The following is a 25,573-nucleotide window of genomic DNA, read 5'->3' on the forward strand; positions in this document are numbered from 1 at the left end:
CTTTTACTGAGCACATATAATTTGAAAACTATTTCCTTTCAGCATTGGCAAGCTAGTTTTCTGTGCTGTTCCAGTGGTATGGGGTCTGTGCTGTTGGCTTTATCGAGTGAGTTCTGAGCATCGGCATAGTGTTAAAGTCTGTGCATACTTTTGAGTGGTTAAAATTCACTTACCCTCATAAGAAACTGGTTCGGACCAGTGACCAGTGCTTCTTCTGTTTCACTATTTAAAACATTCCATTCCTTTTTCATTAACTCCTGCCCTGTTTTCATGAATTCCTCAGGTAACCAGGTTGCATCCTTTCCTGTCACCTGTCTATTTCCTGATGCTTTTGCTGATTTATAATCGACTCAAACACTACGGGGCCCTTTTACTAAGCTGTGTAGGTACCTACGCACGCTCAACACATGTCAGTTTTGAGTTACCACCCAGCTACCGCGTGGCCCTTGCGGTAATTTCATTTGTGATGAGCGTCTGCTAGGAGCGCCAGAAAATATTTTTATTTTCTGGCACGCGGGCAGTAATGGGGTGTTAATCTTCATTCTACGCTGGTAGACCATTACTGCCCGGTTACCACGTGAGACCTTACTGCTAGGTCAATGGCTGGTGGTTAAGGTCTCAGACCCAAAATGTACGCGTGGCAATTTTCATTTGCTGCACGTCTATTTACAGTAAAAAAAAATTTAAAGGCATTTTTTACAAGTGCACTGAAAAATGATTCTGGGTGGCCCAAAAAACATTTCTACACTACCGCAGACCATTTTTCAGCATGCCTTTATAAAAGGGCCCCTATGACATTTACCCCTGTATATATAGATATTAAATAAAACTGCATCACTTATGATGCCTTCTGCATCTTGTTTGGTCGTCTCTGTATGTCTGATAAACATTATCAAAGTATTGCAATGGATTTCATCTTCTGTTCGGGCATTCTTCTTCCTGCAGATTGTAAGCTCTTTTGAGCAGGGACTGTCTTTTCTTCATGTTCAATTGTGAAGCGCTGCGTACGACTGGTAGCGCTGTAGAAATGATTTGTAGTAGAAGTACCAATATTACATCTGATTTGATTCCTTTAGGTGTACAAGAATAAACACCACCTTCTCCTTTTTTAATTCCTACTTACTGAATCAGAGTGGGGCATCTCAGTTTCTTGTAGGTTTTCTGTGGAGTTAACCTGATGAATTCAAAACCACTAAGGTTCTTGCTACCTTCACAGAAGTTCCAAATTTAGCCTCTCCTGAATCATTCTGAGTGTAACAGAATATGTGTTTAAATTAAGTTTTAAAATATATGTTGTACAAGAAAGAAACAGAAGAGCTCAAAGGAAATTCCCATAATATACAACTTTTCACATTCGGAGAAGAGAAAATTTTTAATCTTCAAGAAGCATTGTTTATAGACTAAGGAAGAAAAAGTTTCCAAGCAAGGGATCAAATAATTCGTAATCTCTTCATAAAGGCGGTTAATAAATCCCAATCAATCAATAAATATTTGTTGAAGGAATGAGAAGTTTAATCCACAGCTCAGAACAGACAACTGGGCTTTTTTTTTTCTCAAAGTTGCTTGTTATTTTAAGGAACATCAAACCCATTAACTAACTCTAATGATTGTTCACAACAGAAATGATTCACACCTTTTTTGCAAACTTGATAACCAATGTGGAGTCAAATTCTCAAACGTAATCAATTTAATCATGTAAAGGTGTTGTCCAAAGAGATAGGCAGCATACTGTACACAACAAAGGCATGCTGTTATTTAAAGTGCATGAGGTGTTAACCCCTCCCCGAAAGATAAGAAAATAGCTGGCAAAGCAGAGATATCCTGAACACATTCCTTCAAGACAATAGGGTCACATGTTCTCACAGCCTATATGAAGCCATTATTCAGCTTCAATTAGGGGGTCTTATACAAAGGTGCGCTAGCGTTTTTAAACTCTAGAGACACCCATATATTCCTAAGGGTGTCTCTAGTGTTTAAAGCGTATTTGCGCCTTTGTAAAAGGGCCCCTTAATTATTTTACTTCTGTACACTGAACCATTGCATTTAAAGACAATTACTTTAGGAGTGAGTCAACTCCCTCAAAAAGTGATGTTGACCTAGTTCCTTTAGCCTTAAAATCCAAGCCCTGATTGTAATATGTTCAGGTAGGCTGAAAATTCTGTAGTACACCGAAGAATAATCTAAAGAATTTGAAAGCACAACTCAGCAAATAAGTTAAGGTTTATATAATAATTACTAAGACCCTGTTGTACTTGAAGAAGAAAAGCAATTTCTTTGAAGAAAGAAAATATTTGCTAAAGGGGACAGGAAAAAAGCTGAGGATGCTGAATTTCTTGTTGTTAAATAAATTGACAAACTTATATAAGTTTAAAATCCAAATCGAAGTGAAAATGAAGTTCATTTTCACTTCGATTTGGATTTTAAACTTACATACGCTGTCAATTTATTTAACAACATGTAATACAGGACGCAATAAAACTAATAACACTTCAAAGAATAAACACAGTGAAATATATAGAAACCCCCCAGAAATCTCACAAAAGAACTTAAAAATCCCCTAGTCTTACCAGAGAATTTGAAATAAGTTTTAAGGGTTCAAAGTCAGCAAGAAGCAGTACACTCAAAGGTGATTAATTACCAAACGGGCAAATCAAACTGACCAATTCAAATGTTATATATCTTGAACCAGCTTGTAAAGCCAGATATTTTGTGTTAAACAAAGCCCTAGGAAAATAACTATGGATTTAAACTGTTAACATTGCAGTTGTGAACTTCCTTATATTCTTTAAATGCAGACAGCAAGCTTAAAGTAATGCCATATCTCTAAATTTCACACAAACATTCTGTGAGGCATATTTTCAAAGCACTTAGACTTACAAATAAATGTTTTATCAAAAATGCTCCTCCACGTAAAAGTCCAATTTGGACATTTTGCTAAAAACGTCCAAAAATCAAATGGGGAACATGGTAATTTTCAAACCTAAAAAATATCTATTTTGAAAATGGCCATTTTATTAGACTTTTTAAACGTTTTGTGCTCAGTGCATTTTTCTTTTGTGATCATTTCTGGAAAAAAAAAAAAAGTCCAGAGAACCACCTTATTAGTTACTTTTGCTCTGCAATTGGATCAAAATAACATTTTCAAACTTTTTTTCCACCACACTAATTCACCATTCTTTGGCTCAAAAATTCAAGTGTTTCCTGATTTTGCTCATGATTGATAGCGTTAAGCCGGCTAGCAACATTCTTGGTTCTACCTACTTGATGTAAAGAAGAATCGTATTTTCCTTTTCTTGGATCTATATATTGTGGACTAATATGGACTTTTTTCTTTTTCTTTCCTCAAGTTTAATAATTGCTTATATTTTTTGTGATTTGTGGATTTATGTTTATTGCATAAATGTAAGATTGATTATCATAAAAAAAAAGTCCAAGTTAAAAACCCACAAATTCAAGTCATTGGGATGTAGGAGGAGCCAGCATTCTTAGTAGACTGGCCATACAGAGCACTGGGGCACTCCAGGAGCACTGCAGTGGACTTCACATTACCCCTTTATATTGTACGGGGAGCCCTCCAAAACCCACCAGAAACTTACTGTACCCAACTATACACACTACAGTAGCCCTTATGGCTGTTCAGGTGTCACCTATATGTGGGTACAGTAGGTTTTTGGTGGGTTAGGAGGACTCACAATTTCCACCACAAGTATAACAGTTAGAGTGGATTGTGGGCCTGAGTCCGCTTCTCCAAAGTGCACTGTACCAACCACTAGGCTACTCCAGGCACCTGCTTGCTGCTCTAAAAGGACTAGCCATAGCATAGGACGCTGTCATGGAGGCTGTTATATACTGTTTCATTCACATCTTTGTGGGTAGGAAGGGGTCAGTGACCACTGGGGGAGTAAGGGAGGCTCATTCTTTTATTCTTCCAGTGGCCATCTGGTTATTTATGGCACTTTTTTGTGGCTTAGTCATCATTAAAACAGGCCTAGATCAAAACGTCCAATTTTTAGCCCTGGACGTTTTTGTTTTGTTCCATTATGGCAGAAAAAGTCCAAGTGTTAGGAACACCCACATCCCACCCTTAACACACCACCTTGTGATTTGGATGCACTGCTGATGGACTGCACAGTAAAACGTCTAAAAATGGGTTACAAAAAATAATGATTTAGATGTTTTGGGAAGAAAAACGTCCAAATGGCACTTTATGCCATTTTTAGATGTTTTCCTCTTTTGAAAATGGCCCTCCATAGTAAACTATGAAACTTTGTAAGTCTAAATGCTTTGAAAATGAGCCCCGTGGTATACCATTATGCATCATGACGAAGTAATAACATATTACTTCCAAGAAGAGAAATGGATGAAGCAATGCAATAATTCATTGAGTGATTTTGTTAGACTGCCAAGTTATGTATCCTTATATGCTGCTTACTTTCCTGTCAGCCATCTACATTCACCGAATGCCACCATCCATCCTGCCGCTGCTGCAGTTTTGCAGTGCTAGACAATTAGGACCACTGCTCTACTGAAATCTCTGCATCCCCCCTTGCTGATGCTACTCTGGCTATCAGCAACCTCTTCTATTGCTCTTGGTGTCAAAGCCAATTACTACAAGCCAACAACTGCTCCTGCCACGAAAGGAACAGAAAAGGGCTTGATATTTACGACTACACTATAGTTTCATGACTATAGGCCTGAATTATCATTTGGAAGTTTCCCATTACATGGCTATGAGAATATATTGTATTTAATAAATTGGACACTATAGACTGAATTCTATAAATGACGTCTAAAACATTAGCACAGAAAAAAAATGTGTTAAGCACTATTCTATAAACAGCGCTTAAAAATAGGCACCGTTTATAGAATAACATTTAGTGTCGGGAACTGCGACTACATTTAGGCGCAACCATTTACACCAATGAAACCTTGGTGTAAATCCCCGTGCCTACATTACATGCAGATCCCCTTTATTCTATAACAATGCGCATAAATTAAAGGAATGCCCATGATTCAACCATGACCCTCCCATGGCTGTGCCCCTTTCTGGACCCACAAGTCCCATGCCAAATCAGCACAAATAATTACTTGTTAAGATCTCAATTATTGGCGCAAATTGGCTCCTTATTCAATTAAATTGCACACACAATTTTTTGTGACTTTTATACAATTTAGGAGTATGTATATTGTTATTAAACCACACATATAGATCATCAAAACTAAAATATTTCTTCTCTAAGTTAAAAGTTTTGTCAATATTTTGTTCTTTATTGCTATTTCAAATTCATAAAGAATATACTACATTTAAAAAACTGTCCATTAAGGAGCATTTATATATGCAACTGTAATCAAATCAAGCAAGATGTTTATACAATGTACTCTGTTATAATCAAGGAACCCTTTATAAATACCTTTTCCATTTGCAAATAAAAATGTAACATTTCAATATGTTGTTCTAAGTTAGTTTCTCACAAATATATCCACAAATTCAATTCTCACACTGTATTCCTAAATGTATGCATATTCTTATCCTTAACAATTTATTTATAACTCACCTATCTTAAAAATCAAATAGAAGTAACCTGAACCTCTCATTCACTGTTGGAAAGCCCTGGCTGAAGCAAGCATTTTACTGTCACTTATACTTGTCTCAAATGAGGTACAAAAAAACAACCAATATTAAGGGGCCATTTTACAAAACCGTGGTAAAAAATAGTCTGCGGTAGTGTGGGCGTGTCTTTTAAGCACGTGCTGGGCCATTTTTTTACCGTGTCTGGGAAAAAGATTATTTTTTAATGGGCTGGGAAATGGGCCTGCGCTAATATTAAAACAGGCAAGCGCCTATTTACAGCCTGAGCTCTTACTGCCACCCACTGACTTAGCAGTAAAGGTTTGCACGCTACTCATGCAGTAAGTAGTCATGCAGCGCATGCTAACGTGGACGTGCTGCCAGGTACCGCCGGGACCGCCCCCTGTGGTAGAAAATAGAAAAAATTTTTCTATCTTGGGATTTGGCGCATGCCAAAATTGGAATTTCTGCCAGGCGCACACGCCACCCCAGAGGGACGCACGCTACCCACACATTGACCCTGCCGCACCTTTGTAAAAGGTCCCTGTTTACTAAGGTGCACTAGCATTTTTAGCGCATGATAAATGCTAGAGACACCCAGATATTCCTATGGGTGTCTTTAGCGTTAGCGTGCCTATAGGGCGGCTTGTTAAACAGGGCCCTAAGTGTTCACTGCTAATTTTTTGGGCCACACCAACCACACTAAGAAGATGTCATCTTTGAATCTGTGTGTCAGCATTTACGCTATTTAGATGTGTGATTGCCGTGCAAGGATCTTAAAATGGCCTCATGTGTCTCAAAAACATTAGCTCCATCAATCACACTGCCCACTTTGATGCAGATCTAGAATATAAGGAAGTCACCTTAAATTTTTTAAAATATCAAAATTATAATAGCCCATAATATTGCTCTTGTGGTCAGAATATTTCCCACTGACTGTTACCTCTTCTTCTTCCATACGTTTCAAAGACTCCCCAGCAAATTTCACGTATTGAGTCATCAAGGTCACCAAAGCTGTGTAACGTGTTCGCAAATCCATGAACTGCAGTGAAACACAATAAGACAGAGACAGTGCTGCTCAAACTGTTTTTGCATGCATTTCATACAACACCAGCACGAAAGACAGAGCTGTTATATTTTTGGAACAGATAGATACAAACTGGGAAGGCAGAAAGTCATAAATACAGATTTCAAAATTACTCCATGATGACGAGCAGCTACCACAAAGAACATGGTAATGAAAAAGACTTTCAACATACTTAGCCAATAATTATCAAAAATAAATCATCAGTGAAAACAGAAAAACATTTTCGCCGTGAAGCAGGGAAAGAGTTATTCTTCTGCAACAGATGAGGTAGACACTCCATACATGTTTTATTTAAATTTTGAAATGCACACACCTGTATAAGCAGAAGTACCGAAATGGAATTTCATGAAATACTTAACAAGAAAAACATTCTCAATCAAACCAACTAGCCCACATTAAGAGAAGAGGCAGATACTAAACGGCTTAGGAAATTAAAAGAAAACAATTTAGACAAATTAGACTATACTAACCAAATACATTATGGCGTTTAATTATCTTTTTACTCCAGTAATCTACGGATTTATTTATCAAGGCCTTTAAGAAACTGTTCTAATTGCAATGAATCCCAAAAAATCTACTCTTTACCCTGGTGGGTGAGCAAACACAAGGGTATTAAAGAAAAAAAAATGTTGCCCTGGGGCAATTCTAGACCTTAAACCTAAAAAAGCTTTGCACCTGAGATAAGGAGAAATTAGGTATTACCTAATAATTTTCTTTACATTACTCCTTCCCACTATTCCAGAACCTATGGGATACTTGTGTCCAATCTACCAGCAGGTGGAGAGAGAGAAATTAAAACTGAGCTGCGACATATCTCTCTTGACATCCAGTCCAGCTCATCAGTATTTATGTAGACAAACTAAGGAGAAACTCAGAATAAACACAACAACCTTAAACAACTCGTTAACCTAACACTAACCAGACAAGCAACCATGCCCGCTGTCATCTCTGGACAACTTGTAGAGAACAAGAGCTATGCAGGAAGTACCATAGAAGGTGACAGTCGTTATTTGATCCATTACTAAGTAGTGACTAAACATCTCAGAAACCTCGGGCAGGCCTCTGGAATAGTGGAAGGGACTAATGGAAGGACCAACCCCCAAAACTAGCTTCCGAGTGCATGCAGTGTTAACCATGCTGCCGCCTTGCAAATATCCACTGGAGACAGTAAGCTGCAATTTATCTTTCTCCTCTGGAACTAATGAGTGGAGGCAAGCCATGGCTCTTCCTGCTCTCAGCCCCGTGTCCAGTGAGACTCATTCCACTATAATCTGGTTCTGAATGTCTGGAAGCATCAGGAAGGCTTTAGAAGGACCTTTAAACCCCTTCATGATCGACCGAGATGCAACTTCTGACGCCGAAGCAGAAGGCTCCTCAATGGAAAGCACTGCCAGTGCCTCACAAATAAGAGTACTGAACTCCTCTTTATGAAACAACCACAGTACTTTTGGATCATCAATCTCCTCACAAGAGAACTGTCCTTTCTCTAACAGCTCCTTCAACAATGGCTCCTCTGAATAGACCAAGGCCAAATCAGATAAGGAGAGAGAAGCAGAGATAGCCTCATCTGCCCATTCCTGAAAGTGTAAATGAGACCTCTTAGGTGCTGGAGGGGCAGCAGGGTGAGAAACTGAAGCACCCTGCAGCAATTCTAACTGTCCCTGTTTCAGTAAGTAGGGCTGATGTAAGAGCAATATAAACTCCCAAAAAAACAAAGATCTCGATGCAGTTGAATGCTCTGTTGGGCCCTGAGGCTGGAAAATGGCAGCTGTGCTCTGCGAGTAATCAGCCAGAAGCTGCTCCTCACTGCCAGTCAGCCCCGACAAAATGGTGTCATTCCCGCACTCTCCAGCATCAAACTGCACACTGGCCCTGACAGAGATCCAAGAGACCCCGGCATATTCGGATGCTGCACCAAATCCGAAGATTTGCTGCCACTGATTGCTTCCTCTGTGTCCCATGGAATTCCCGGCTTGAATGCACTACAAAACCCCAACGCTGGCAGGAAGATCTGACAGTGAGAAAACCACTTAACTACCTCCACGGGAGTCGCCATTCACCCAAACTGTCAACAGCACAGCAAAACATGTCCGAAACAGTGAGTCAGGATCCCTCCCCTGTATCAAGCAGAACCTGCAGTCCTCCAAGCCGTTCTGATTCAAACTTTTGTCGGACTTACCACTGCCACCTGCACCCTACAAGATCACAGTCTCCACTATTCCTACCACAGATGAGAAAGGCTCAGGACTAACACTCTGTCCCACACTCTCCAGAAAACCTGTCCTTTTTTTTTTTTCAGGTTTCTTTTGCTGGAAAAGGAGAGCTTCACAAAAAAACAGGGGAGGGAAGAAGTAAATTAGTAGGGCACCAAAGACAAGGATCTTAAAACCTCCAGATATGACTCCGCAAACTCAAGCCACTCACAAAGCTCAACTGGGGACCAGTTGACCAACTGGACCAGGAGCAATCACTCAGTACCAGAGGCTGAAAAGGTTTCCAACTACCTGTTGGAGATAGAAAATATTGAGGAGCTGGTATGGATGCCAAAAGAGATAGAGAATTGAAAACTGAGATGAGACCTGTCTCCACATGTTGGTTGATGGACACAACTATCCCACAGGTTGTGGAATAGTGGGAATCTACTTAACAGAATATCTGGGGCCTTAGAAGGGAATCCTATAAAGTGCGCGCATAGGGCTAGATTCTATTTATGATGCCTAAAACTCGGCACCAAAAAAATACGCCTAGGCATATTCTATTAACCACACCTAAATTTAGGCATAGTTTATAGAATACGCCTATTGCCCATTTTCTGCGACTATATTTAGTCGCAACCGTTTATGCCAACTAAAACCTGATGTAAATGCCAATGCCTAAGTTATGAATGGAACAGGCATATTCTATAACACACAACAGGAATATTCTATAACACTGCGCATAAATTCTAGGAATGCCCACAACCCTCCCATGGCAACACCCACTTTTCAGATCTGCATCTTAGAATTTACATGCATCATTTCATAGAATGCACTTAGAATGTTGTATGTATAAATTCTAATTAAAGACAATTAGTGGCAATAATTGCTTGCTAAGAGGCAATTGACTTGAATGCACAAAATAGAATACAACCAGATTTGCGTGTAGAACTTAGATCGCACTATATAGAATTTCAGGGATAATTAATTTGAAAAATGGTATACACATGAGTTTCTGTGCTTGTATGTATGTAAACAACAAAAATTCAGCTTAAGTGATATTCTGTAAATATGTGCATATCTTACATTTTACATATACAACAGATGGGCATGCACATAGAGGAGTCTGCAGGATTCACATGTATGTCCAGAACTTTGATGCACACTCTTTCACCAGTTCTATGTTTGGCGTAAATGCTCATGCATACCTTATAGGCATGTTTTCGCTGTAATGCTGTTATTCTGTAAAGAAAAGTAGGCACCTACATTTATTTATAGAATAGGCTCATGCTAGGTGCCCCGTTATAGATTTATTTCCATAATAGAAACATAGAAACAAAGAAAAGACAGCAGATAAAGGCCATATGGACTATCCAGTCTGCCATCCATATCATTCGCTATCTCTTCCACCCTAAGAGATCCCACATTCCTGTCCCATGCTCCTTTGAATTCAGATACAGTCCTCGTCTAAATTACCTCCACTGTGAAGTCGTGCCACACATCCACAACCCTTTACGTAAAGAAGTATTTCCTTAGATTACTTTTGAGTCTACCCCCTTCTTCATCTTATGCCCTCTCATTTCAGAGCTTCCTTTCAACTGAAAGAGACCTGCCTCATATGCATTTATGCCACAGAAAATTTAAATGTCTCAATCATATCTCCTCTCTTGTCTTTCTTCCAAGGTATATAAATTGAGGTCTATGAATCTATCTTTATAAGCGTTATGATGAAGACCACTGACCATTTTAGAAGCTGGCCTCTGGACAGACTCCATCCTGGTTATATCTTTTTGAAGGTGCAGTCTCTAGAACTGCCCACAGTACTCTAAATGAGGTCTCACAAGAGACTTATACAGAGGCACTATCACCTCCTTTTGCCTGCTGGCCATTCCTCTCCCTATGCACCCAAGCATCCTTCTGGTTTTCGTCATCAACCTTTCTACCTGTTTAGCCACCTTAAGATCGTCAGAAATGATCACCCCCTCAAGTCTCACTCTTCTTTTGAACACAGAAGTACTTCTCCTAAACTGTACTGCTCCCTCGGGTTTCTGTAGCCGAAGTGCATGACCCTGCATTTTTTAGCATTAAATTTTATTTGCCAATTTCTGGACCATTCTTGTAGCTTAGCTAGATCCCTCCTCATGCTATCCACACCAGCAGGAGTGTCTACCATATTACAGAATTTTGAATCATCTGAAAATGGACAAAATTTAACCTGACAGCCCTTTTACAATATCACTCACAAAGATGTTAAAAAGAACCAGGCCAAGGACTGATTCCTGCGGTACACCACTGGTAACATTCCTTTTCCTCTAAGTGAACTTCATTTACCACCATCCTCTTTCTTTCACTTAATCAGTTTCTAGCCCAGTGATTTTTTTGGGCCCACTACTACTACTACTACTACTATTTAGCATTTCTATAGCGCTACAAGGCATACGCAGCGCTGTACAAACAAGGGCACTCAGTTTATTTATCAGCCACCTATGCAGAACCGTATCAAAGGCTTTACTGAAATCTAAGTACACCCTATCTAGCACTCCCCTAAATTGAATTGGTCACCCAGTCAAAGAAGTTAATCAAATTAGTCTGACAAGACCTTCCTCTAGTAAAACCATGCTGCCTCAGATCCTGCAATCCATCTGATTCTAGAAACCTCTCTATCCTCTGTTTTAGAAGCGTTTCCAATAATTTACTCACCACCGAAGTAAGACTAACTGGCCTGTAGTTTCCCAACCTCCTCCGTACTTCCTTTTTGTGGAGAGGGACCACATCCGTCCTTTCTAGTCCTCCAGGACTACTCCTTACTCTAGCGATGCATTGAAAAGGTCAGCCAGCAGAGCCACCAGAACTTCCCTAAGTTTCTTCAGTACCCTCAGATGTATCTCATCTGACCCCATCGCTTTGTCTACCTTTACTTTAGCTAGCTCCTCACTAACATGCTCTTCTGAAATTTGGTCAGGCTCTTCCACACACCCTTCTTATCAGAATTTGTCTTCTGCATTCCTACTCCTGGCCCTTCATCTATGAACACAGAACAGAAACATTTGTTGAGCAATTCTGCTTCATCCTTATCACCTTCTACGTAGTTCCCCTTCACCATTGAGTCTCACAATGCCACTTCTGCCTTTCCTTCTTCCGCTTATCACTTACATATCTAGAGAACGTCTTGTCTCTAAATTTTACCTTACTGGCTATCTCTTCTATTTGCATTTTTCCTTGCCTGACTACTTTACCAGCTGATTTTAGCTTTTTCCAGGTATTGTAGCCTATTACTTCTTTCTGTGATGCCTTGCAATTTATGAAGACTAATCTCTTCTATCTTACCTTTTCAGCTACTACTTTAGAGAACCAAAGTAGCCTTCTTTTCCTCTTACTTTGTTTACTTCCACAAGTTGTTCCCGTCCAGCTAGAAACTCTTGCCAAAATTATTTTTTTTGTCTAGAACCTTCAATTTTGAATAAAGCCTCTCAACACGTCTTAATTTTGAACCACACCACCCGTGATCACCAGATGCCAAATGATCACCCACTGTAAAGTCAGAAACACTCTCCCCATTTCTGAACATCAGATCCGGTATGGCCCCACCTCATGTGGGTTCCATTACCAACTGCTGGAACAGCTCTCCCTACAGAGAATCCAAGATCTCTTTACTTCTTAGATGAGCTTGCAACAAGGATGCCCCAATCTGGCATGTTGAAATCACCTATTAATATCACTTCTCCTTTCACTGCAATCCTCTGAATGTCTTCAATTAAGTCACTTCTTCTGTCTGTGAAGGAGGCCTGTATATCACACCAATGTAAATGCATTGTCCATTTGCTCTTTTCAGATTAACCCACAGTGCCTCCTCCTTACCCTTTAATTCTAAGGGGTGGGATGGAGGCATTCTGAGGGCAGTGCCGCAAAGGCATAAGTAAATGATACCTATAGGCACTAATATTCAGCCTCTATATATATAGTTATACATTTGACTCAGACATGGAAAAATTAGGTATAACTTGGACCACCAGAACCAAACATATAATTTATCTGTATGATGTCAATATTTGAGGGTCTATATGTATATCTTTTATGTAAAGGTTCTGATATTCAGATATTCTATATATACTTGTATATTTTAAGGGAAAAGGAATGGGATTTGATTTACCACCCTTCTGTGGTCACAATCAAAACAGTTTACATATTATATACAGATACTTATTTTTGTACCTGGGGCAACAGAAGGTTAAGTGACTTGCCTAGAGTCACAAGGAGCTGCAGGGAATTGAACTCAGTTTCCCTAGTTATCAAGCCACTGTACTAACCATTGCTAGTCCTCTGCTCCGAAGTTTGCATATTCAGAAGCGCTATCTAGGAATAATTTGAAACATCTAGATCAGACTTTTCCAATTATTCCCAAGATAGTTTACTGAAAATTGACCTCACTATCTTCAAAAGGACTTGCTTTGGTTTTTCTTGACATTATGGCAGTACCTCCTGTATAATCAAGTCTGATGAGTTCTGCATTCTTCGACGCTTCACTGGTGACTTTTGATGAGAATCTACCATGGCTCTGTACATCATCAGTTGCAGCTCATAATCCTGGGAAAAAAGTGTTAGGACAGCAGTTAGCACAGTTGCCATAACATGCCAGCTAAAAATATCTGCATGCTTTTTATGTTCAGTTTGATACCAGACGTATTTTTTTTTTACCTTCAATGCTGCTGAATACTGCTCTGAATATTTTTGGCATTCATCTATTTTGTTCTGTTTCATTTCAATCTCAGAAACCAGCATCTGTAAAAAAGTAAACACATTTCTATTTTAAGCACAGGAATAACGACCAGGAGAGACAAACTGTTACATATCTGCACCTAACATACTACTACTACTACTTAACATTTCTAGAGCGCTACTAGGGTTACGCAGCGCTGTACAATTTAACATAGAGAGACAGTCCCTGCTCAAAGAGCTTACAATCTAATAGACAAGTGAACAGTCGGTCCGATAGGGGCAGTCAAATTGGGGCAGTCTGGATTCCATCCAATCAAAGAGTTGCACAGGAACAAACATTTCACCCATTCCCACCTATCCCGACTGGAATCTAACCCATACACATCCTTACCCACTAAGATCCATTCCATCTCCAACCATCGCCACAATTAAGCTCCCGACTCATACTTGCAGGAGTTGATACTATTACTTCCTCGCTCGTAGCCTTCCATTTCCTCCCAAGCCCAACAGCCTCCCTAGTTTTTTGGGTCAGTTTCACAATTCAATGAATGAGCGTTCCAAGCCTCGGTCTAGTGTTCCACCTGCCTTTCTGGGCATTCCAAACCTCATTCTGGCACACCAATTGCCTCTCTCAGTGTATTCCAAGCCTCATTCTGGCATCGCCAGAGATTTTGACTACACTCCCACAGGAATCCAGCGGCAACTTCTTCCATTTCTGCAGGATTCCCACAATCCCCAATCCCATGCAGCTCTCTACTTCCAATGACTGAATCACTAAGATGAACCACATGCGAAGGCCCATTTTACATACAACGTAGAGATCAGAATTGAGATGTCCAAATCAGGCACTATTTTAGAAAAGGTTCTGTCAGTCTTTTTTTCATTCTATTCTATCTGGTCTTATATATCGACCATTATTCCTAAACGCAGGATTCACATAAGAGAAAATCTCAACAATAAGGAGAAGAATTTACAAAAACAGACACACTATACAAACTTGGACCTAACCTTCAAATAAATAGATTTTTAGCATCTTCCTGAAAAGTATATAAGAAGATTGTGTTTTCAAGAACATAGGAAACACATTCAACTGACGTGCCCCCTGAAAAGGGGATGATTTTTCAAGAATTGATTTTAATCTAATGTTTTTGGTTTTAGGATAGCCTAATGCTCAGGTCCTACAACTAGTGTTAAGGTTCTACAATAACAAAGGTTTCTCTTAGAAGAAGGAATCTCTAGCAAATCCACTAGCCCTTCCACACTGGCCCCAAAAACTACTTTAAAAATCAGATTTATTTTAAACCTGATACGCTGTTCAATAGGTAACCAGTGTAACGCCTTTACAATAGGTGAAACACTAGCAAAATGACCCAAACCAAAAATCAACCTGGCTGTTGTATTCTGCAATAACTGCAGGCGAACTTTCAGTTTACAATTAACCTGAGAATATAAAGAGTTACAATAGTCTAACTTACAGAGAAGAATGGCCTGCTTTCCGTAAAGAAGATCTAATTGCAAACAGTTGTCTACGTTTTAAGAAAATTCTCTGCAAGAATGCCTGTGTATTTGTTAACATGTATAGAAATCTTTAGATTTGCATGAGTATGTGACCATATATATGTGTGTAAATGACTAAAATAGCAGTATTTATGCACATTTGGGCAGCTCCTTATAGAATTCCCCTTGATGCTTATTCAGCTTTACTGATGTTCCCACTGCTTGGCTTCTTCAAGCAGTACATCTGGGAAGTATCGAAGACTTTCCCACATGTCCTACTGCCCATCAGTATGGCTTACTTTTCAACTGGTAAACAATCTGCATGACAATTTGTGCTTCAAGAGAAAGACCAGATGGTTTCGATAAATCGAACATCACATGCCAATTAGAGAAGTTCTCGGAGGAAGAGGAAATGAAGAGAGGGACACTGCCTGTTACCTTTTTCTTCCCTCTGAACAATGAAGAAATTATGCACTTGCTTTTCTGCAGTCACTATACATTGTTTCTAGGTCAAAATGTGCATATATTTCCAGTATATGTAGAGCTATTCAACATTACAGGAATACATTTCTAGTGTTTATATTAGAGTTTCCTTGTATATGTATGTGGAAACATAATGTAATTCAATGTGTAAATTTTAAGCCTTCCTCGCATTATTTCTTAATTGTTTCTGAAGGATATGTGCACCCCGAGTTAAAACTTGTTTGATTCGACGCTTCTGTGGCAGTTCCAGATTGTTGACACGCAGCAGCAAAACCCTCGGTCCTTCCCCCCACACTGTAGGTAATCTGTTTAGCAACTTCCGCTTCCAATCCGCCCACCGGAAAAGACTGCTGGACATGGCAAAGCGCTGGAATCCGGAAGGGACAGAGATATTTCTTACTCAGAAGAATGGACACTTCCTCAACCACACTCACAGCAGGGCACTCTTCTCTCAGTTCCTTCGAAGGGTGCTTGGCAATGAAATGCTCCAACTTTTGCTGTACCGGGGAAGAGGTCAAAGCCGGTGAGCAGGGGCGTAGCCAGAACTTGAAGGGAGGGAGGACCAGAGCCTAAGGCAGGGGGGCACATTTTGGTCCGCCTCTTTGCTGCCACCCTCCCGCCACCACCTCTGCCCCCCCCACCCCTGCTGGAAGGTACCGCCTCTGCAAGGTACCTTGGCTGACGGGGGTCCCCAAGCCTCGCCAGTTAAAGCATTTGTCCCGTGCTGGTCTTACATTGCTGGCACCCTGTCCTGCTTTCAGCGCCATGCACGCTATTTCATTAAAACAAGTGTGCACAGCGCTGAAAAACAGGACAGGGCACCAGCAATGTAAGAGCCCGTGGCCCCCCACACTGCCGGTGAGGGAATAGCCTTGAGAACACCCTTCCACTTCGTATGAGGCATTCTTACCAAGGAAACGACAGAAGCACTACAAACGGCAGGAGAGGTACAAAATGCCAAGCCTATCGTGCCGCCATCTGCAGAATATTATTAAGTTTCAGGGAGTTTTCATGTTATTGCTTTTTCCTTTTTCATAATCCTCGTATAATCTCCATTTTGTTTCTGGGCTCCTCCCCCCTCAAGTAGTGGTCTAATAAAAGAGGTTTCTTGATATTTCTGTATGAAATTTTCCTTAGTTTTTGCTTATTTTACTGTAACAAGTGTGTTTACTTGTGTAATTATTTGCAAATTATAAATACTATGGGTCCTGTTTACTAAGGCACATTAGCTTTTTAATGCGCCTACAATTAGCGCGTGCACCAACTGTGCAGGCGCCTATGGGGATATTGTAGGCGCATACACAGTTAACGAATGTGCATGGTTAACGCGTGTTAAAAATGTTAACACGCCTACATTACAGCTTACTAAACATGGCCCTATGTTTGATTGTGTTAGCCATTAGCTAAGCTTTGAGGGTGCAGGCCAGAAATACAGGTGCACTACTCTCAGTTTTATTTCCTTTCCTTAATGATACGCTCTCCACTCAAGAATTTCTATCTTGAGTCTTCAAACTGTGGATGTAAAAAATGCCTTCATGTGGGTTTACATTCTTGATTGACCTAAACTGGTATTTTCTAAGAACATCTTTGTTTCCTAGTTACAATATATTCTTGTAGAAAAAAAATGACCACTACACACATCTGAAAAGTAATTAATAAAATCTTTCTACAACCTTTAAAGGTTTTGCCATGGTTTTGCTAGAGAAGCCTCTACATTTACCTTTTGCTGATCAAGCTGCTTTGCCAGTGCTTTACTATTCGCAGGCTGCTCCTCCTGAATCTTTCGCTGTGTCTCTTCTGCTTGTTTAATCCAGTCATCAAGTTCCAAGTAAGTCTCTCTATAGTATTTTAAAGATTTGCTGATACCGTCCAAGTCTCGTAACCTAAGACAAATAGAATGCAAAAGAAATCAGTGGGAAGGATGTATACAAAACAAGGAGGAACACAGTGAAAATGAACTGCTGTACTTGCAGTTCCTATGGATGTACACTGTCTCTCCCTCAGATACTAATTAGTCCCTAGTTACAGCATAAAGGCTAGCAAGAGCCTGGGATTTGTACAGATGAGGCATACTACTTTCTATACCTCCCCCTATCCTCTATGCTGGTGCTTACCAATCTTTTTGAGGCAGAGACCCCATGATCATGGCTGTAAGACCCTGGGTGAGGCTGTCAATAACACAGTCGGACAAGATTGTAAACATGAAATAAGTGCTTTTATTAACTTACATCTGAGGCTTGTTCCTTCACAGGCCTAGAACAAAAGTAAAGTCTCTTATCTTCAGAGGAGGAAAAGAGTTTGCATGGGCCTATGGCCTACAGGGCCCAAAACAGTTTATGGCCTGTGACAGCCACGCCACAACACAAGTTGAAGTTTCTCTCTTTGTATGTCCAGGTCTGGCTCCAGCCAGACCTCAGAACAAGGCTCACCGTTCTTCAAATAAAAAATTGGCTTACCTCAGCCAGATCACAGCAGCTAGAAGTGCTCAGTAAAGGCATGTGCTGGGGCTTCAGTTCTTCCTTCCCTGGGCCTCCTTAACCTCAGCCTGGCCTTGTCTTTTAAACTCCCAGGTACTGACTCTGCCCCTCCTGGCTCACTTCCTCCTGGGGCAGAATCAGTGCTCTTAAGGTGGCCCAGGCTAGTTAGAGAGGCTTTTGTTAAGGGTGAGGGGAGAGTGTTCTATAAACCCTGTCACAGTGGCCAAATAAAATTATGCAACACCCCTCCCTCCCCCACCCCTCCAGAAGTGCAGAATACTAATGCTCCAATGGAGACCTAGCTAGGTCGACACCCCAATTGTGGGTTTTGTGACTCCATTTGGGTGGTTTGAGAAGCTCTGCTCTATGCTGTTCTTTGCTTTTTATTATTATTGGCACCTCTTAATCATGTATTTTAACATGGAGTGGCCTAATGGTTAGTGTAGCAGGCATTGATCCTGGCAACCTGAGTTCAATTCCCACTGCAGCTCCTTGTGACTTTGGGCAAGTCACTTAACCCTCCATTGCCCTGGGTACAAAAACATAGGTTGTGAGCCCTCTAGGGACAAAGAAATTACCTGCATATAATGTGTACAGCGCAGTGTAGGTCTAGTAGCGCTATAGAAATGATTACTAGTAGTAGTATTTCTGTATTATAGTCCAATCTCTCATACTCAGTCTTTTAGATTACTGTAATGTCATTTATCAAGGATGTTCAAAGCAAGTATTGAAAGTGTCAATCTATCCAAAATACTGATTTACACTTAATTTTTTTTCTTGGAAGAAATTTGATAGCATATCACCTTTTATTTAAAAGTCTACTGGCTCCCCGTTCAGGCGAGGGTCTTTTTAAAATTCTGTTTGTTTTATAAGGTGATTTTTGGTTCTGCTTCATTACACCTATTAAATCATTTTGCATCCACGATTTGGGAGACAATTAAGAGAATTATTAGAAGGAGATGCAGCGGGACAAATCTCAGTGTCCTGGTTTTACAATAAATTAGGTAGGCTTGCAAGGGAACGGGACCTGACAGAGGTGGCACATAGATGGAGTATAGAGTCAGGCAGAAACATCTCTACACAGTTAATATCGTCAGCTCTTCAGAGTGGGGTAACCATAGTTCACAATGCAGAATTACAGGAGTGTCACTTCCGCACTATCCATCGGGCCTATTTCTCTCAGAGACAAGCTTTTAGAGCAGGAGTCTTGACCACACAGAACTGTAGGAAGTGTCTTAGGTTGGAGGCAAACTTATTTCATGGGATTTGGCAGTGTAGGTCAATATCATCATTCTGGGCGGCAATTGGTAGATACCTGACAAGGGTGTTGGGGCGCACAATCAGCATAACATTTGAAAGAGCTATATTCAGTATGCCCAGACTCTGGATGGGAACCACGAGGGGAGAGAAATTGTTTCTCAGCAAGGCCTGCATATTGGGGAAAAAATGTATCTTACTCCACTGGACTGAGGATTGCCCACCCTCCTTTTGGCACTGGAGGAATAGACTCCAGGAACTATTGACATGGGAGTCTAGAGGAGCGGGACTGTCGCCGGGAAGGCAGCGGAGGTTTCTAGCAATCTGGGGGGCATATATAAACACCATATCACCTAAGGCGAGAAGTCAGATCTTGAATAGACTTCCCTGGGACCAGTGAAGGGAATTGGACTATAAGCAATGCGCAGGGAGGGGAAGGGAGGGGGGGAGGGGGGGGATTTTGGGGGAATAAGGAAAGAGTCTTGGCTAGGTAGGTTAAAGGATGGATGAGGCCCTGATCTCAAGACCATACCTGACATTAGTTTAACGAGGTCAATATATATTACGGTTATTTCCCAGTTCAGGGAAGGTTTTAGATGACTGAGGCTCAGGTCATTTTGAAGTTAATAAAGTTAATAAAGTATACCAACCTGAGAAGGAGGGGGAAGGGATGGGGGGCATAGGGGGGAGAAAAGCTTCTAAAACACAAAATAGATGGTTGTTTTGTATTATCTTTAACCTTGGTCTACAAGAGGATACTGCCGCAATATTAAACGGCCAGGTATGTGATCTGCGATTTCGGTGGATCAAGATAGGCAACCAATCAGCAACATACAACAAGAGTTATTAGTTGAATTTAATATAATATTTGGATGTTTATGTACAGACAAAGAGATAAATATTCTGTTTATAAGCACAAAGGTTTGGGGGGGGAGAAAATGTGGGAGGGAGGGAGGGGGGGGGGGGAGGAAAAAACCTAGATAACAGAAACCAATGATTGTTCCATATAAGTATGTTATATTATTTACACAATTTTACATCGAAATGTACATTCATGTTTAACATGCTGAACCATTAATAAAAACTGTTGAAATATATAAATCATTTTGCATTTTTGGTGTCCAGTATAAATTTGTTTACTTATCTGTCTTTAAAAAATAAGAAGAGATTAAAGCTAGTTGATACTTTACTTTCATTCCAAGCAGCAAAGCTAAATAAAGATGTATTGACCTACTACTACTACTTAGCATTTCTATAGCGCTGCCAGGGTTACGCAGCACTGTACAAGTTTAAACACGGGGAGGGACAGTCCCTGCTCAAGAGAGACCTTGTTATTATCTGCCGTTGATTACATGCATTTTGGAAATCAGCTTAAAACATACTTATTTTTAAGCAATACTTATTTATTTATTTATCACATTTGTATCCCACCTTTTTCCCACTGATAGCAGGCTCAAAGTGGCTTACAAAAATATTGCAGTAAGTTACAATGCAAGAAGTACAATTTTTCAAATTTAGCAGTTAAACAGCGATACATTCTGAATTCTAGATGATAATATCCCCGGAGAGGTTTGGGCCAATTTATGTAATCTGATTACAATTCTTATGTTCATTTTTATTTTATGAATTTTTACGATCATTGTTTAGATGAATTATATTCATTAGGGAATATAGTTTGTATTATTGTACTTTGGATACTGTACTTCCAGCTGCTTGATATTGTAATCCACATAGAACCATGAGGTCAAATGTGGAATATAAACCTTTGATCTTAGGTACGTCATTTAACTCTCCATTGCCTCAGGTAGACTCAGATTGTGAGCACTCCAGGGATAGGAAAATACCTACTGTACCTAAATGTACCGTGCTTTGAGCTGTTGCTGAGAAAGGCTGAGTTAAATCAAAAAATCCCTTCTGCAAATCCAACATCAATACCTGACAAATGTCAGCATAAAAGATACTAAGAGGTGGAACATACTGCAAAGAATGCCAGCACCAACCTGCTGTCGATCTGCGAATGAACATTCTGCCACCTGTCCGCCAGCTGATCCGCTTTCTCCCTATGCCAGTCGAAGTCCAGATCCCGCTCCTTGTGCACCTTAAACATTTGATCACTGATGGTTTTTGCTTTTTGTAACTCATCTTCCAGGACATGAAACACCTCTCTTTTCTCATCCACTTCCAGTCTCCATTGCTGAAGAAAACAGTTGTACATGCAACAAAATACCAAAACTAATAAGTTTTGTGTGGTCATTTACAGCATCTGTATAATTAACAGCTTCTTCACTGCTGCTGCAACTGAACTGTAGACCACCCAAATTCTGTCCTAATGAAGTATAAATACCTAATATATATTATCCTTTAAATAACCCAATGAGAACTGCAATTCTATCATTTTAAAATCTACATATGGCATGCTCTGCGCTAAACATAATGGGTGCTGACAGGGTTCACAAGCCCTATAAAAAAAAATAGAAAATTCAGCCATTCTACACCAGCGGTAAAATGGCCTTAGCACACAGGAAAGACCTGTTAAAGAGCGTACTAATGCCACTTTTTATTGCTTTTTGGTAAAAATTGTTATCATCAGCAACACCATTAAATATTGATCCCTGTATCTTCATTGAATTTAAGCCTATTAGCTATATTATTTACCTGACAGACAGAAATCATACTGGACCACTTGAATCTCTCAATCTACACGTACCTTACTTTATAAATGTGTGAAATTATTTGAACAAACATATCCAGCCTCTTTCATACCTTTAATGTTCCAACAAGGGTATCGATGGCATTTTTGTCAGCAGTTACTGCATCTTCTTCACACAGTTTGGTTTCATAAAGCTTTACTAGCAATTCTGCTGCTTGGGTATTTTTCAGCAACAAATTTATAGTCTTTAATCTGAAACAAAACCATTTATTGTGAAATAACTATTATGTATCAATCTGAAAAGGTTGTTGCTGGATCTATGTTATAGAAAAATTAATTCCCTATTTATTTCTAAACCATACTAGCAATAATAAACACACCAGTTCATGTCAAGCTCCACAAATATGAAGACTTGTTTGTTTTAAGGAGAAAGAGACCTCAGAAACCCTTAGGATAAATATCTTAGGGTACAACCATCTCAGTTGATTAGATTATAATTAGATTGTAATTCGAGCACAGATTGTCTCTTCATGTTCAAGTGTACAGCACTGCGTAACATCTAGTAGTCCTACAGAAATTATAAGTAGTAGTAGTTGGAACCATAAAATCCTGTATCATAAAACAGAAAATACTATCATACACTATAGGATACGCTTACTAAGCTGAATTAAAGCAGTTAGTATGGGTTTTGCCATGCATTAGAGCTTAGCACAAGCCCACACTAACCTCTAACATACAACAGCCAACATGGCAAATATCTACGCTACCTGCTTAATGCAGCTTAGTGGGCGTGACAGAAGTGAAGCAGAGGCATGGCCATCTATGACATCTTGCACAGAGGTTGGTACTGCATGTCAGCTGTCACAACTGCTTATAGTGTGGCTGCACTACTGCCAGCTGAAGAAGAGGCGGTAAGTGTAGTGGTACTACCAGGAGAACAGTAGCATGGCCATGGCCCTTTCTTTTTAGTCGCATGACCACCCCACCCCCCCAACACCATCCAATCCTCCCTCTGACATCCAAATCCCCACCCTGCGACTCCTCTAATGTCCATCCCCAACCTACTCCCTCCCCCAACTTCCCAACCTCACCCCTCAATCACATTCCCTGACCCACCCTCAACGGCACACCCCAATGATCCCCTATTCCTACCCCAACTGACCAGCAAAACTCAACTGGCCCTACCCAATGCTTTTTTTCGTACGAAAAAGGTACCAATACTCATACAGAGCAACCTTAGGGGTGGGGTCATCATGACCCCGCCCCTAAAGTAGCCACACCCCTTTTACCAGTCACAGCGCATATAAAAAGGCATCAAGCTGTTAGGCAGATGAGATTCTTCTATTATGACAGTGCACTGCTAATGATAAAACTAGCTATCACGTACTTCTCTAAATAGATGGAAGACAAGGAGTAGACTTGATTCATATTCTGGACAACTGCATTGAGCTCTGAGCGCAGCGTGGGCACGGAGGGGGCAGCAGCAGCCTGGCTGAAGAACTCTTCACACTTCTTTGTGGTCTCTCCCAGATCTTCCTTGAGGCGATCCAGCTCTTTCTTTAGTTTCTGTGAAGCAGAAAGGACGGGGCTTTCTTTTAATTTCTTCAGTGCAATATTCCTTAGGTTCTCAAGAAATGATAGCACTGACTAACCAATCATAGCATTGCTTTTCTTTCTGCCCCTAATTATGGGAAGAATTCTGAAAAAGCAAGAGGCACATATTGACACAAAAATAGGAAAAATTAACCCCTGGCAGTACCTTTATCTTACTAGCTTAAGAATAAATTATTTAGGGGCCCTTTTACTAAGGTGCATTATGTTTTGGCCTTAATGCGGTTTAATGCAGAATTTTTAAGTGCAGCATGCCCAGAATTTATGCTGCATCAAGAAGGGGTGATCCCAATATTTTTATGTTTCAACAATTTTTATTGATGATTCAACAGGATAAACAACCAAAAGCTCAATTTACAATAAAGTGAGAACAACAACATCTAAATAAGAGCAAGGTAATAATCTCAACATCAAATTCTGAACAATTTTCTCCACACTCATTCCAATCCCATAACCCCCCCCCCCCCCCGCCTTTTTGTTTTGGCCAAGATTTAGGATTTTACCATTTTATTGATGGTGATATTTTTAATCAAACATTCTGAATGACATATCCTAGAAAGTTGAAAGCTACTATTATTCAGCTTTCAGATTATTGTGCAAATCCTCATCAAATTTCCTCTGCCCCCCCCCCTTTATACCTCCCTTTTTTTTCAGTGAGCCTGAGTTATCCCTCTGTTCTCCATAGACAGTAGTACTTTTTTCTCTATCTCCTTGGTACCTGCTGTCATCAAGTTGTTATCTATAGTCCCCTAACCTCCCTCCCTTTTTGACTCTGTATTATCCGAACTCGCAGAATGCCCCAGCCGCCCCAAGCCTTATAATAGCGGCCCCTCTAAGCTCTCCCCCCCCCCCCTGCCATATCCTCTAGTCTCCTCCCCTTCTTCAAGCCAATATTTTTTAAATTGCAGGTTGTGCGTTAATGTTCCCATTAGCACATGGTACCTGCTGAGAGTTAACACTGGACTACTTACCACCTCTTATTTAGGAGGTGCTAAGTGCTCCTAAATTAGACAATTGGCATGCGGTAAGTGTAACACACTAGCTGGCTAACATTTCCAGGCTGTCACGTCTGTGGCCGTGACCACCCTCATACTTGCCCTGTTTCTGGGAGTCAGTGGCTGTTCTGGCTTCTGCTTGTCTCTGTGTCTGTCTCTGTCTTAGTTTCTCTCTGGCTCTGTGTGCTGATTGCCTTACTGGACCTCACCTGTGTGGGCTATGCCTCTTCCAAGATGGCTGACGCCTCCTCTATGCCAGTATCCAAGATGGCTCCTGCTTGTCCTTCCTGTGGGCTCACTTCCTCTGTGTGTCAAGCCTCTGTTTGGAGGCAAGGAACTTCCTGCTTTTGTCCTGCTGGTGGTGACTCATCAGTGAGTTCCTTTATAAGGAAGGCCTGTGCTTGCAGTCAGTGCCTTCGCATGGTGTCATTGTCTGGTGTCATGCCCAGAGGCCGACAGGTTAGTGAGTGTGTTGCTGCGCTGCTTCTAAGCCTGTCTTCTGTGTGGGCTTCTTGCCCTTCTGTGTGGGCTTGCCCTTCTGTTTAGTACCTGTGGGCTGCTTGCCCCTCTGTGTGGGCTTGCCCTTCTGTTTAGTACCTGTGGGCTGCTTGCCCTTCTGTGTGGGCTAGTGCCCTTCGGTTCCCAGTACCTGTGGGCTGCCTGCCCTTCTGTGTGGGCTAGTGCCCTTCGGTTCCCAGTACCTGTGGGCTGCTAGCCTTCTGCCTTTAGTCTGTGTTTAGAGCCTGCTGTTCAGCCCTGGTTTCCCCGTCTGTGTTTGCAGCCTGCCCTACTCCCTGCTTGTATATTCTGTGTGCACATCCTGAACCTTGTATATCCTGTGTGCACATCCTGGCTGCTAGCCTTCTGCCTTTAGTCTGTGTTTGGAGCCTGCTGTTCAGCCCTGGTTTCCCCGTCTGTGTTTGCAGCCTGACCTACTCCCTGCTTGTATATTCTGTGTGCACATCCTGAATCCTGTATATCCTGTGTGCACATCCTGGTTGCTAGTCCTTCTGCCTTCGCTGTGGAGGTAGCCTCT

General features: G+C 40.8%; 1 protein-coding gene across 3 annotated transcripts in view; it reads right to left on the reverse strand.

The window, feature by feature from the left end:
• Positions 1-25,573, reverse strand: part of DST (dystonin) — a 509,263-nt gene that overhangs the window by 429,280 nt on the left and 54,410 nt on the right. For all 3 annotated transcript variants that reach the window (XM_030198986.1, XM_030198985.1, XM_030198987.1), the window contains exons 16-22: positions 23,319-23,497; positions 22,045-22,183; positions 21,282-21,475; positions 17,268-17,430; positions 13,547-13,630; positions 13,328-13,435; positions 6,513-6,611 (exon numbers count right to left, since the gene is read on the reverse strand). In XM_030198986.1, coding sequence (XP_030054846.1) covers positions 6,513-6,611; positions 13,328-13,435; positions 13,547-13,630; positions 17,268-17,430; positions 21,282-21,475; positions 22,045-22,183; positions 23,319-23,497 — 966 coding nt within the window. The remainder of the gene's footprint in view (positions 1-6,512; positions 6,612-13,327; positions 13,436-13,546; positions 13,631-17,267; positions 17,431-21,281; positions 21,476-22,044; positions 22,184-23,318; positions 23,498-25,573) is intronic.

The sequence above is a fragment of the Microcaecilia unicolor genome, chromosome 3, assembly GCF_901765095.1.
Source record: "Microcaecilia unicolor chromosome 3, aMicUni1.1, whole genome shotgun sequence".
NCBI lineage: Eukaryota > Metazoa > Chordata > Amphibia > Gymnophiona > Siphonopidae > Microcaecilia > Microcaecilia unicolor.